We start from the raw sequence: 15,589 nt of genomic DNA, 5'->3' as shown, positions 1-15,589 counted from the left end.
ATTTCTTCCCTCCTTGTGCTTGCACATCTGCAAACACACCATCTCTCTCTCTCTCTTGCTCACCTGACTTCTCTCATGGGAAAACTAAATTGGTTGAAATCATGTGGGAGCATTATAAATACTGTTTGTGATGAGAATAAATTGGTTCAAATCACACAGATACGTCCCTAAGTACTGACTGATGAGCAAATTTAGATATGCTGTAATTTATAAACAAAATGAAGGAGGTTACCTGGTGAGAAGGGAGAGGTAGAGGGGGAAATTGTATTTGAGAAACTCTAGAAGGAAAAGAACACCTCCAAAATCATTCTCTCAGGCCAATCTTAGCCTGATTCCACACCCAGAGAAAGGCAAAATAAGGAAAGAAAACTACACACCAAGATCTTTTAGAATATAAATGCAAAATTACTCAACAGAATATTATCAAACCAAATTCGACAACATCTAAAAAGGAATGTACACCATAACCAAGTGGAATGTACCCCATATATGCAAGAGTGGTTTCATATCTAAACATCAATTAATGTAACAAGCCATGTAAGCAGAATAAAGGTCAAAAACTACTTGATTTTATCAAAAAGCACACAAATGGCATTTGACAAACTAAAACACTGTTTAATGATAAAAAGCTCTTTAACTAGGAGTAAAAAGGAACATCCTTCATCTAAAAAGCATCTGTGAGTTGGCAAACTATGTGAAATGACAAGAACAATAGAACAGCAATAAAAAAAAAATCTCTAACTAAGTGCATTATAAGGGAGAAATCTTTGTGAAAACCCTGGGATTTGTGGCATATGTGTGTTTTATAGTCCTACCAGAAAAGAGCCCTTTCTAGCCCTGTATCTGTTTTGATGTTCTGCTTTAGCATTTTATCTTGTGTCTCTTGAAGGAGCACAAAATCTTCCAATTATGGAAACTTCTTCCTCTCTAAACGAAGCATATAAGAGGAAGGTTTCCATTTATTCATGCAAGCCCTTTACTGGATTCTTCTCCAAAAAAGAGAGTGATCATATCATTAGAAAATTAAAGAAAATCTGGCATGCAGTGGCCCCAAATCCAGCAGAAATCTAAAAAGCAATTTTTTTCTTTTCCTTCTCTTTCCCCAGAGGGAATGGGATTTAGTACATTTATTGTTTTAGAGGAATAGTAGCCATTCCACTGATTAATTATCACAAGTGTTATCAGGCTGTCACCATCTGATCAACTAGTCTCTGTATTTAGAAGAGTGGTTAAAAAGAAAAAAAAAAGAAGAAATGGAAGTAGTGTACTCTCTCACACTATTCACATGAAAGTGAGTGGAAGCCCCCCACTCTTCATGGAAACAGTTTACCCATCCTCTACCCTCCTTCTGCCTCTGGCAATCACCACTAGTCTAGTCTCTATACTTATGAGTTGGGTTTTTGTTTTAGCTTCCACATATCGGTGAGATCATATGGTATTTCTTTGTCTGTTTGACTTAATTTCACTTAAAAATGCCCTCAAGGTCCATGAGTGTTGTTGAAAATGGCAGAATTTCCTTCATTTTATTGCTGAGTAATAGCTCATGGTATACATGTATACATATCACATTTTCTTTATTCATTTATCCATTGATGGACACTTAGGTTGTTTCCATGCCTTGGCTATTGAATACCATCATGCAGATAACTTTTTGAGTTAATTGTCTTTGGAAAAATACCAAAAAGTAGAATTGCTGAATCATATGGAAGTTCTTTTTTAGTGTTTATGAAACTTCCATTCTGTAGCCAATGTGGCTGCACCAACTTATATTTATACCAACAGTACCCTTTTCTCCATGTCCTCACCAAACATTTCTTTTCTTTTTGATAACAGCCATTCTAACAGGTGTGAGGTGATATCTCATTGTGGGTTTGATTTGCATTTCCTTGAGGATTAGTGACATTGTATTATTGATTGATTATTCCTTGACTAGTGAAAAATGGACAAATAATGTCTGACTAATGGAAAATTCACAAGGATTTTCAAGACAGAAAGAAAGAATAAGTGTTATCATGAGAATGCAGTTTAAGAGTTTCTGATAATTTCCATTCACTAAAGCTATGTTTGGTAGCCTGGCATGTTATCATGATTAACTGTCATTTCTACTGATAACTTCAAAATGCAACACAGAAGTGGTTTGCAGTACACTGTGAGCATGTTGCTAAGACTCCAAATGAACTATTCACCTATTAGAAAAACATTGATAGCTAATATATGCTGAGTGTTTAAGACTGTGGTAAACACTTTATGTGGATTATCTCTTTATTATTCTCAGCAACACTTCAGGTATATACTTGCATTCTCTGTTCTTCATATGAGGAAGGTAGCATGAAAAGGATGTTGTTAAAGGTATCTAGTTAGGGAATAACGCAACTGGCGTTTGATATAAATACAAGAGTCTGTGCTTGAGATTCCTCTGCCAGGCTGCAGTCGGCCTCACCCATCATCTCTTATCACCCGCCTTCAAGAATTAGCACCTAACATTTTCCAAAATAATTCTTGTTTATACATTGATGTTGTAATAAGGCCAAGCTAAACTGTAGACTGCTGAAAGGAGACAGATTACAGGGAGATGTGGGAAGTCTATACTCATCAGGGATACATCCAAGTGATAATAGTACCATTACTTTGAGAGGACCCTTTGGAAAAAGTTCTCCTTGACCCACAGGCTGATGACTCACCAGCTCAGTCCCAGTCCTGAGGTCTGCTGTTATCCTCAAAGTGATTGCTTTGAACTGAGTTTTAGAGTAAATTTGTGGTTGAAAGGTATCCTTTCAGCTCTTCTAATGCTAAATGAGAACTCTAGTAGCCTATTCCAAATAAGAACACACACATGTAAAGAATGCCTCAATTAGTGGAATCTATGGGTAACTATAACACTGTAGTAAGTAGTATTTTACTTCAACAACCTTCTGAAGACAAAAAAGGCAAATTTCAAAATAATAATCAGAGAAGAAAAATTTTGAACTTTGCTCAGGGTCTGGTACACATTCAACCCAAACTCCCACATTTCTCCAACTATATACTACTACTTTATAATAGTTAATGTTTGAAGGAGCACTGATTAAATGCCAGATATGTGTACTAAGGGATTCATGTGTCTCTATTTCTTTAACACAGGAATCCTTTGAAGTTGATATTGCTATTTTCTATATTTCACAGATTGCGAAATCCAGTCAAAGAGTTATTAGTTTGCCCAAAATCACACATCTGATAGGTGATTATTTATATGCTTAAATCAAGAGAACTCATCACTTTAACCAAATATTCCGTATTGCCTCCAGATCATTGGTGCATTATATAATGATGACTCTGAAGCATATTATTCAATAAACAGTAATAAAAAACATTCATTGTGTGTCAGTTATTGCTCTAAGCACATTGAAATTATTATCTTATTTCATATTAAACCCTTAAAATAGGTACTATTTTATCCCCATTTTCCAGACTAGGAAGGAGAGTCTCATAGAGGTTAACTAATTCTCCCCATATCACTCAGTTGAGGAACCAGAACTGGAACCAAAATATGTAACTCCAGAGTACAACTCTTGAATTTCTATCCATACTATCTTTTTCTTTTTAAGGTCTGGATACAGAAATGGAAAACAGGTCTAACGCATTTTAGAAAGATCTTCTCCAATGAAGTTAATAAACCAATGAAAGTTGAATCAAAAAGGAAGCTCTGGTTAATTAAGTTAATGATATTCAAATGATCAGATGATCCAATTCTTGAGTTTTCAATTGAGTTTTTTTCTGGTTTCAGGTCTTTCAGTTCAGGGAGAATTCAGTCTATGGAATGTTTTTATTTTACCTTCATTAGTGAAAAAAAGAGAGAAAACAGTTAAGGATGCTCATAGAAAACCCATTCTTTGAAGCATTCTGCTTTTATCAAGCATTTATCCTATACGTTGAAGTTTTCTCTTGAAAAATATTTATTAGAAACCAAAACTGTATGTAATTTAAATTTGTTAAGTAAGATTCCTTCCTTTCAGATATATTTCCTATTGATCAAGTAGGATATTTTTAAAAATATCCTCTAGTTCTTGGTTACAAAAACCTAAATCATCATCACTTTAGTCTTCAATGAAGCTTCCAAGTCCTGTAATTAATGAACTGTTAAATTCAGACATGGATATAATATGGTTTTCAAATGGGACAAATGAGAATTATTATACTTCAAAGTGATGACATTTAAACATATCTTCCTGGGGAGAAACACTCATGAAATATCCTCTAAATGAATTAATTTGTCTAATTTTTTTCTTTAAAATATCTTCAAGTCAGTAAACACTAACTTAATTTCTTCTCTACAAGTTCTTGTATTTACTGATTTCTTCATTTATATGATCCCTTATTCTAGGTCTTGATTTTTCAAAGCACGTGCTTGTTCTTGGTTTATGAACTACCAACACAGTTCTCATGATAATTGTAAGATTTTTCAGCTCCAATACCCATATTTGCAGTCATTGCTCTTCTCTGCCGAAGCAATGACTTTTTAGCTCCACATGGCTTCTCCTCCCTTGTCCTATATTAATATCCATGTTATCTTCCCACTTGCCATATGCCCAACTGGCATTCCCTTCTCAGTGAGAATGCAGCTAAAATAATATTTCCACCAGAAAACCATCCTTTTATTAGTGGCACCATTTGGACATATGAATCTTCCAGAGCTTAATTCTCACTCAGTGTTCATGTTTTGATTCCTAAACCCAAAGAAATAAACTTATATTTTATCAGCAATAACACAAGTTTTAATTTCTTTCCTTTTCCAAAAATACTTATAAGATGCCAATGTCTTCTAACAAAAGCAACAGGAATACTACCACCATTGAACAAATTTAAATTTATAGATTCAGTGTATCAAGGAAGAACACAACCAATGGGACTGGAGGGGACAGAGGGAGATTAGGAAGAAGGTGTTAGAATGGCTTATTATGATTTTTTGCAAATATTAGATCATTTAGAAGAAGACCCAAGGAAGCATGGCTGGTTAATATCAAGAAGAGAGGATGATTTTACTATCAATTATCTTAATAATTCTTATATCCAGAAAGTGAGAAGACCACAGGAAGCCTAAACTGCCATTGTATAGAAACAACAATCTCTTTCACTATTCTTGATGAGATGTTTGTTCCATTATCTGTGTTGGACAAAACTCATCTTTTGTTTATTCACAGTCATGACTATAGAGTGGATCTGCTTTGTGCCAATCCATCCCAGTCTGATGCCTGCTAGATGGTCTCTGGTCCATAGGCTGCTAAACCCAGCTGTGAGTGCCGGACCAGCTCTGGACAACACCAAGGCCTACTTGATAGCACCCAGCTGTCAGGCTATTTTCTTTCTCAAAAAACAATGTGTAGCCATTTCATAAAGCTTGAAAGACATGGAAAACATTGAGGAGAAATTGAAAAGCTTCCTGGTAGTCTTTTCCCCCTAAATGGGAATGCTAGAGAGAGGAAGAGAACAACAGTGCAAGTCAGTCTGTGTGTGTGTGTGTGTGTGTGTGTGTGTGTGTGTGTATGCTGGTGGTGATTGTGGTGGTGTTTTGCATGTGTGTGTGGACTGCAATGGCATTTCAACACTTGGCAGCACTGAGGCCCTGCAGCAAGGAAGGTCGACAAAGAGCTCCTGGGTTCTCCAAAAGCCAGCTCAGCTGGGGTGATAAAGATAGCAGTAACCAAGCTGGACTCAGAAGTTGGCACACAAGTCAATTGATTTCTAACATTCTTCTTGCAGACATCTTACAGTTGCCTGCACTGAGCCTTTCCAAATAATACGGTATGTGGCACACAACACATATGTTAACTTATCTAAAACTCACAACAACCTTTCTGGTAGGTCCCATGTTATCTCATTATACAGATGAATGAACTTAGATGGTTTAAAAAAAAAAATGTGCCCAAAGTCATAGCACTAGGAATTAGGAGATCTGTGATTTAAACTAAAGCAATCTAGCTCTGGGGCAGGTGCTACTAACCATGATATCAAATAGAGTTACTTTTCTAGTTTTTTCACCTTAAATATTAAAACCGTGGCTGTAATACCCAGTAGGCTATAGAATACCCCTGTCTCTTAGCACTATTTCTCTCTTCCCGCTGTGTGCCTGTCCCTCTCATGTTTATCTCTCAGTGTGAGTACATATGTATATATGTGCACATAAATGTATGTGTGCATGTGTATATAACACACTGTGTATGTATGAATAAATGTGTGTATACATACACACATATATGAAACTACAAGATACATTCGAAACTACGAAATACAATCTTAAAAATGACAGAATGAAATCCTGGAACAAGACTATATGCCTTTTTCTATACATTAAGAAATATGTAAAATATACAACAGATCCAAAAATTATACAGTGAGGATCTGTTACTACAAAGGGTTCTGATACCACGTACAGTGTTTGTGAATGGGGCAGGGGGTGGCACACTTTCCCCCATACCACAAACAAGTCTCAGACAATGACTGGGTGTCCTATAATTCAACTCAATTAACACAGTCTACACAGAGATAGGATCAGATCTCACAGATGAAAAATTTAGTCCCATAAGACTGTTCCCACCACTACCACGCAAGTGCCAATGACAAGTCCAGGTTGTCACCTGTGCTTGCCACCTAATGGCTATAGCTCTAAGGTTCCAATGACACCTTCTTTGGGTTCCATTACCTTGCTTGAGTGACTCACAGAACTCAGAGAAACACTTTACTTAACAAAAAACCTCCAATTTATTATAAAAGGATTTAACTCTGGATCTTCCAGAAGGAAGACAGGTTCAAGTGTGGGGCACAGTGCAAAACTCCTATGCCCTCTCCACGTGTGCCACTGTATCAGCACCTTCACATGTCCACCAACCTATACACTCTCCAAACCCCGTCCTTTTGAGATATTATACGGTGCTACATAGACAAGATTGACTGAATCATTAGCCATTGGTCTGCTCTTCTACCTCCAGCCTCATTAACATAACAAGACACCTTTGTTGCTCTCATCATTGAGGAAATGCCAAGGGTTTTAGGAGCTCTGTACCAGAAACTGGGATAAAGAACAAATACATATTCCTTATGAGAAGTCACATCCCAATGATCAAATTACATTTTTTTCTTATTAGGAAGCTAATTTTAAAAAAGATGCTGTCCTCCTGCCAAGTGCTAAGCTCCTCTTTTCCTTGCAATGCCCTGTCTCTCTTCTCTGCTTTACCCTGCCTCATTCTGTATTAAAATGGCATCATTTCAAGGTAAGTCACTTCCTAGTTAAGGGTAGTGTGAAACTAGATCCCCCCCACCCCTCTCTGCATTATGTAATCTTTGGCTTACGGGCAAAATAAATCATCAAATGTGCCCTTCACAAGGTGAACCTAGAGAATACCTTTTGAATAGCTTACTATCCTTTGGCTTTGTAGAGACTATATAGTGACCAGAAAGCAAAAGTGTTGGCCATCCTTTATAAATGAAACAACTTTGTGGGGTATAATAATCACCTGTTCTTTTTTTTAATTTTATTATTTTTTACCTTTAGTAGAAGAACTGGGGTGTGGGGGTGTGAGAGGATTCATCAGAGACAGAGTGGGGAACAGAACTGGCAGACTGACTGAAATACACTGCTGAGGGGAGCAGCAAGCCAGACAGGAGAGGTCTGTTACACCATATGTGGTTTAGCTCCCTGGCCAGGGATCAAACTCAGGCTGCAGTGGTGATAATGCTGAGACTTAACTCCTAGCCACCAGGGAGACACAATAATCTATTCTAGATGACAGTTCATTAAAAATAGTTTGTCTATAAGTACACATCAATTACCAAGTGTATATTAAACACAAAAAGAATTAGAAAATATCTAAAACATTCATCATCCTTTAGTTATCAATAGCACCTTACAGACCCATCTCTACCATGCCTTTTTAGTAACAGATTCTCATGTATGATTTTCAAAAATGGTGTGTGGTTTATACGTATTTTAATGTATAGATTAGGATTTATAATCTTGTTCCAGAGTTTGCATTCTGCCATACTTGACAGTTTATTTTAAAGTTCTACATAAAGTTAAACTTTTTAAAACCTAGTATGTATATATGTATATATGTTTGTGTTTATATATAATCACATACATACATACATACATATAAGTGCCTATATGTGTGTGCAGGAGGATACACACGCACATACCGATAGACAATAGAAATGAGAAATGAGGATGTTTAAAACATGCTGACTATTATAACCATGATTTTAATACTCAATGTGAGCAAAACTAGGTAACATTATTTGATATTGTGAAAAAATTCCGGTTTTTATTACCAGAAAAAGTTGATTAAGTGTGTGTGTTTACATCTTTGGTTGGACAACAGTTAAATATGCTCCTGGCACCCAGCAGAGAGGCCAGAAAACATTCTACATGTACAGAATAACCTTTAAAATTAATATATATTAGAAGCTATAATATCTGTCTCAAAATTACCTTAGTAAAAAGGACCTTCTGGACTGGCAGGTGTTGGGAAAGATTGTGTTTCTTGTTTCCCTTTATATTTTATATATGAGCAGATTCTTGTGTGCAACAAATACTAAATACATATTATATTGGGTTGAACTGAAAAAGTGCATAGCTCGTCTGGACACCATTCAGATGGGTTTAAAGATTTAGTGTAAGTATTCTAAAAATATGTTTTCCCATCCAGAATCAGTAATTATGGTAGATTTAATTCAATAACAGGTGAGTAGGCATCTTCTGGATGTCTGTCACTTTGTGAGATGTTCTGCAGCATATAAAAGTAGCACTAAATTCATTTCCTGACCTGGAAGATTTTGCAATCTAACCCAAGAGATAAAGATATCCTTAGAAAATCATTTGGTTACAGAGAAAAACAGCACATGCTTAAAAGTGTGAAAATGAGTATCTAGTGCAGTAAGAGTTTAAAGAATAGAAAGAGAATCGAGCTGACCCTTAACAGACCAATGGATAAAAATTCACTATGACAAGCAATGAAGGGAATTTATTATAAGGCAGGAAAAAATCATATGAACAAAACTAAAAGGAGAAGACCATGGGCAGGTTCATAGGGACTAGAAAGACTACCCTAACTAAATCAGGTAATAGCTTAGAGCTGCTATGATGTGGCTAAATTATGTGAGGATTGAAGATTGAGTGAAGAGTCATAGGCCTACCCTGTAAAATATCTAAATCTATGAATGGAATAAAACACGCTGTCTACAACAATTTGGAAATCATGTTTTCACTCTTTCACATTTAAGGTGATCATTTAGCTTAAGGTGGTTTAGCATCATTTTTCCCACAAGTCCAGACCTTTGTGCTATATAAAGCCATACTCTGACCTACATAGTGCACCGAGTATTACATAATAGTGACCATCAGCAAATATAACCGTATCCCCAGATAGCTTTTCCCCCTTGTAACAATAGAGATAGCAAGAGTTGTCATTTCAGAAGAGAACTGCTCTAATTAAAGAATTATTTTAATTACCTTAACTGAGTCTTAATATTATGCTTGTGTCAAGGGAATGAAAGAATAAGTCTTCTGTGTGGTCGAGTCTTGCAGAAGATAGAAATGAATTAATAAATTGATGTTGTTAAGCCTTATTTGATTTATTTCAATGTATGTATATATTGAGCTGGTAGATAAATGGAAGAAGGACTAGATCATTGTCTAAAAAGAAAAATTTACTGTACACCTAAGTGTAGTTCTCGTAACCCTTTCTATTTGTTAGGATCAACTTTCCTGACTGAAGTCCCAGGAATTAGAACTTTAGAGAATAAACTTTTTATTAGGGATAAGAAGAGCTTCAATGAGATAACAATTAATGATTAATAAAAACGTCCAAAATAGATGAACCAGTGTGTGATTATATACTTTTAAACCTATAAATATTATAGTCATCTATACAGCAAGAATTCTTAAATCCCCATAAAAGAAACTTTTGGTAAATGTTAATTCACCTAAAAACTTGCTTGTTAGGAATCAATTCAATTGCATATTACAGCCTTACTTGTGGTGGCTTAGTCAAATGGAGATTTGCGGTTCTTTAAGGTAATTTGAGAAGAGAATGGGCAGAGCTCTTATAGGTGACTCCATGATGCCATTTACAACAAAGTTCATCTTGGTTTTCTTATAAACATTCATAGATAATTTCCAGTTATATTGCATTGTCCAGAAATATGTCACATTACCACCCCATATGAGAGGTAAGCTGATAAATAAAGTTTTGAATTGTGCACATTGCAGTCTAATAAGAGTATGAAAGAAGGGGAAGAAATAAGCAGGTAAACTATCAACAACACAAAATCAGTGATTAGAGTGTGACAAAAGCCATTATAATATGTCTGTTAAAGCACTACTAAGTGAATTGGGAACCCCAATATCCAGGCGCCACTCACAGTCCATCTTGCAGGTTTTCTTCAACTAGGTTATTGCATGCTTTAAGTTACATTTTTGTCTAAAGAATTTCTTGGAAAGAAGATAGTCCAAGCACAGCTTAGATCTATTCATAGGAAAGATATATATGTAGTATTGCTATACTTACCAAGGGCAAGAGTGACCTATAAAGATTTCTGCTTACTCAGAAAGCTACCTACCAGTTGATATATTGTGGTTGGTAAGTGACAGAGCTAATTCAAGATAGTGAAAAAGGGAGAAATAGCAGGAAGGGTATAATCCCTTTACGTTCCCAAAGGATTTCTGCTTTTTGTAAGTAAGAAACAAGTGGTGTAATCTTAAAAGCTGTCAGGAAAACCAACTCAGTGTCTCATAGTATCTGGCACATAGTAGGTGCTCTCAAGCAACATTTGTTGATCAAACCTTAGCAGAGGGTGCACAAAAATAGGCTAAAAAGAAATATTCTCCATTCACTTTAGTGAAGCAGTCAGAACATTTAGTCAGCACCCATTCTATGTGAATAAAAACTGAGGTGCCCAGAGTAAACGCTTGCTGTGATCTCTCCCCTGAAGGTCTTGCCCTGCCTTGTAAGTGACATGGTAGATTCTTTGGATTTGTTTCTCCAATGTTAATTAATCAAATTTATAATAATTGGTTTCTAAGCTAGTTGGTCACCAAACAGATGGCTAAAATTAAAAAAAAAAAATCAATCTAAAGCCAATTTAAAATCAATTTAAAATTTTAAGTGTTTAAGATGATTTTAGAATTTCCCAAATCATCATGTAAGTCAGCTTGAAATGGAGGTTAGTATTTACCAGTCAATGAATTAGTTGATCAAACTCTGAAATTGTGTTGAGGGGTATTTGAAGGTGCACAAACAACAACTTCAACCCTTGACATTTAATGATCCATTCAGAGATACAATATGTTTGCAGGGGGCAAAAAATCATGTCACGGTGTCACATTTGACTGGCAACTTGTCAAGGTAATAGAATAGACAAGGCATGTTTCATTTTGCCCAGAATACCAGTAAATTTGGACTTAATTAAAATGGAAAAATGAATTCAAATATATCCTGTCATGTAACTCAAAGTTTGAGACCCAAATAGGAGGATCACAGCACTTTGAAAATTGGAGTATAAAGTACTATTTAGCATAGATCATATATAAGAATTTCACTTGTATAATAGAAGGAGATAAAAATAATTATTCTTTTTCTTCTTTTTTTTTTAATTAGGCCATGGAACTAAAGGAGTGTTTGAGCTTCTGTCTGGATGGCGGAGGACCAGAGAGAATTTGCCCTTCAAAGACAGGGTCGCAGATGCCTACTCTGATGTGATGGTCACCTACACCATGACTAGCTCCCTTTACTTCATTACCTTTGGCATGGGCGCCAGCCCTTTCACAAATATAGAGGCTGTGAAGGTCTTCTGTCAGAACATGTGTGTGTCCATTCTGTTGAACTACTTCTACATTTTCTCCTTCTTCGGCTCCTGTCTAGTCTTCGCTGGCCAACTAGAGCAAAATCGATACCATAGCATCTTCTGCTGTAAGATCCCTTCTGCAGAATACCTGGACCGCAAACCTGTGTGGTTCCAGACGGTGATGAGTGATGGGCATCAACAGACATCCCATCATGAGACCAACCCCTACCAGCACCACTTCATTCAGCACTTCCTCCGTGAACATTACAATGAGTGGATTACCAATATCTACGTGAAGCCATTTGTTGTCATACTCTATCTCATTTACGCCTCCTTCTCCTTCATGGGGTGCTTGCAGATCAGTGACAGAGCCAACATCATCAACCTACTAGCCAGTGATTCCCCAAGCGTTTCCTATGCCACAGTTCAGCAGAAATATTTCAGCAACTATAGCCCGGTGATAGGATTCTACGTCTACGAGCCCCTTGAGTACTGGAATAGCAGTGTCCAGGAGGACCTCCGGAAACTCTGCAGTGGGTTTACTGCAGTGTCCTGGGTGGAGCAATATTACCAGTTCCTGAAAGTTAGCAACATCAGTGCCAATAACAAGAGTGACTTTATCAGTGTCCTGCAGAGCTCCTTTTTAAAAAAGCCAGAATTCCAGCATTTTCGAAATGATATCATCTTCTCCAAGGCAGGGGATGAAAACAACATCATTGCATCCCGACTGTATCTAGTGGCCAGGACTACCAGAGACAAGCAGAAGGAAGTCATAGAAGTGTTGGAAAAGTTGAGACCCCTGTCCCTCTCAAAGAGCATTCGTTTCATCGTGTTCAACCCCTCCTTTGTGTTCATGGACCATTATGGCTTGTCTGTCACAGTGCCTGTTCTGATTGCAGGTTTTGGTGTTCTCCTGGTGTTAATCCTGACATTTTTCCTGGTGATCCACCCTCTGGGAAACTTCTGGCTAATTCTTAGTGTCACCTCAATTGAGCTGGGCGTTCTGGGCCTAATGACTTTATGGAACGTCGACATGGATTGCATTTCTATCTTGTGCCTTATCTACACTTTAAATTTCGCCATTGACCACTGTGCACCACTGCTTTACACATTTGTATTAGCAACTGAGCACACCCGAACACAATGTATAAAAAGCTCCCTGCAAGAGCATGGGACAGCCATTTTGCAAAATGTTACTTCTTTTCTTATTGGGTTGGTCCCCCTCCTATTTGTGCCTTCGAACCTGACCTTCACACTGTTCAAATGCTTGCTGCTCACCGGGGGTTGCACACTTCTGCACTGTTTTGTTATTTTACCTGTGTTCCTAACCTTTTTCCCCCCTTCCAAAAAGCACCACAAGAAAAAGAAACGCGCCAAACGAAAGGAAAGAGAGGAGATTGAATGCATAGAAATTCAAGAGAACCCTGATCACGTCACCACAGTCTGAAGGGTGTAGACTAATGGATTGTTTTTCTTTTCCAGTATTGCACAACGATGCAGGGCAAGTAAAGCTCAGACCTCAGCTGCTTGGGCTGGCCAGGGGTAACAAGGCAAGTCAGATCAAGAGCGAATTATTCATGACACCCAAGGTATTCACTTCTTGGGGGGAAGAGGGAATCAAAGAAGGGGGGGAAAGTTCTTTGCTACCTTGTTCTCCACTAAAGATAAGCTTCTGGATGTGATCTTAGAGCTCTCCCAAGGAATGGAAGAATCCATGGAGTGTTACAAGGCAAAACGAACCAGCTGCTTTGAAAAAGAAAATGCTTAGGAGAGATGGAGAAGACAGGAAAGGGGCCTCCACTAGGGAACAAAACAACATAATTGTCAACATTGCCATGGCTCTTTTCATATTTGTTTTTTGAAAAGGTTGGTCAAAGGAAACCTATGCACTTGGGAAGTACAATTTAATCCCGTCTAAACCAAAGGACTTCCCAATCCATTTTATGTGTACATTTATGTATATATCTTATATATACATATACTTAGAGTTGTCTTTAGTGTGCATTGACATTTGTGTGAAGGGAGGTGTTCATTTCCAGATAAACTGACCTTTCTCTAGAAAGTCAAATCAGCCTTAGCCAAATATAAATACATTAATGCCCATTCAAAAATCAATGCAAGTGCTTCACTAGCAAGAGCATCATTCAACTGTACAATAAGCAAAAGGGTGAGGTGGGTGATCTGATTCTATATAGAATGCTATCTGTTTTTTGAGATTCTTCCTTTGGATGAATTAGAAAATAAACAAAACTATATTGAATTAATTACCATGTGGACAGGGTTTAAAATCTCATGGCAGAGCTAAATAGTTGATATGACTTCTGATTGGCTTTGACTGGTTCTGTCTTTTAGAAAGGCTGATTTGGCTGCTTTTAGAGAATGTACTTTCTATAAATGAGCACTTTGCACATGTTGTCTACACCTGTGTGTATAAGGATAGGAGTGTGTGTGTGTGTGTGTGTGTGTGTGAGAGAGAGAGAGAGAAAGAGAGAGAGAGAGAGAGAAAGAAAGAGGAGGTATTCCATAGTTACGGTATTCTCAGATGGAGAAAATGTACTGCCATGGGATACAGATCGTTAACATAGGAGAAAGCAGACATAACTAGAAAACGTCTTATAAGTGAAATGGGCCATCAGTAGTCATCGTGTGCCATCCACTAGTTCTTACTGCAAAGAAGTTATGCTAATCCTATCAAGTCTAGTGTGCTCCTTGTGTTAGTATTTGGAACAGTAACCCAGGGCACAATAACAACATTAGTGGTTACTCTAACTACTGCAATACTGTTTGGTAGCTTCTTGCCATGTTATTGTTTTTGTTACTGGAAAGTGCATGTCAGTTGGCCCATCTCCTCCCCATGGTGACCATAGCTCTCCACAGGGGGTCTATTCACTGTAATAACTGCTGAATTCTCTCTCTCACAAAAAACACTGAGGTAATTGTTTTCGTTGAGTTAAAGTTTAAAACTGCTCCCCAGCAGATAGACACAGTCTGTTGGATGCTTCCTTGGATTAACGTTATGTTTCCTGTCACAGAAAATTACTAGAAAATGCCTTTTCCCATGCCAAGCAGTAAAATAAGTTCATTTACAGGTAGGACTGAACAAGTGTCCATGATTTATAAAATCTGCTAGTAAGCTCTTTCACCTGGAAGAGAGCTACTGTTTCCCAGAAAAATTGGTAGAATATTTTAATTGAATTAAAAATGTAAAAATCCAAAAAAAATAAAATGAAATCCTAGACTCAGTTAAATTCAGAAAAGATACAAACCATTCCAGCCTGGTTACAGTTCTTGGAAATGAGGATGATAGATTAATGAAGAAACACGACAAAACAAATGTATTTTTATAAATAAAGAGTTCACCAAAATATTAAAGGAAAGGGGAATTGTCTCTAAAATGAGAACCATTTAACCAATTGTATTTTATTGAATGGAGTTTGTTTTGTCCTACCTTGAGGTTACGGAGTTTCTAGTAGAAATAATCCATGTCTTCTCAATGATGTTCATCTGGGTATAATATTAAAAGATCAAGTATGGAAAATAATTTCTATAAACATAGTTACTGCCTTTATATTATCGTAAAGTCCTGTCACAGATAGCCCTAGCCTTTTACCTCCTGAACTACTCTGCTATGATGAGCTGGTATTTGGCAAGAGTAAACCTCCAGACCATGATCTCATATCTGAAGTAGCAATGTCTGATGCACTGGGTTTTGGGGGAGGAGAAAAGGGGGGGTTCTTTCACAGTGTACTCATGATGCATGAAAATGTGTTTTGTA

At 37.1% G+C, this 15,589-nt stretch overlaps 1 protein-coding gene across 1 annotated transcript; it reads left to right on the top strand.

The window, feature by feature from the left end:
* Positions 1 to 11,660: 11,660 nt before the first annotated feature.
* On the top strand, positions 11,661 to 13,347 carry LOC119252547 (patched domain-containing protein 4). Its single transcript, XM_037519851.1, has one exon. The coding sequence runs from the start codon at positions 11,729 to 11,731 to the stop codon at positions 13,259 to 13,261; it is 1,533 nt and encodes a 510-aa protein (XP_037375748.1). The 5' UTR covers positions 11,661 to 11,728; the 3' UTR covers positions 13,262 to 13,347.
* The last annotated feature ends 2,242 nt before the right edge of the window (positions 13,348 to 15,589 follow it).

Source organism: Talpa occidentalis, unplaced genomic scaffold (assembly GCF_014898055.3).
Source record: "Talpa occidentalis isolate TD23 unplaced genomic scaffold, MPIMG_talOcc4v2.1 talOcc4.2, whole genome shotgun sequence".
Classification (NCBI taxonomy): Eukaryota; Metazoa; Chordata; class Mammalia; order Eulipotyphla; family Talpidae; genus Talpa; species Talpa occidentalis.
This window is presented reverse-complemented; position numbering and strand designations above follow the sequence as displayed.

Coding starts and splice junctions, on each gene's coding strand:
- LOC119252547 (XM_037519851.1), top strand. CDS start 11,729: ATGGTCACCTACACCATGACTAGCTCCCTTTACTTCATTACCTTTGGC.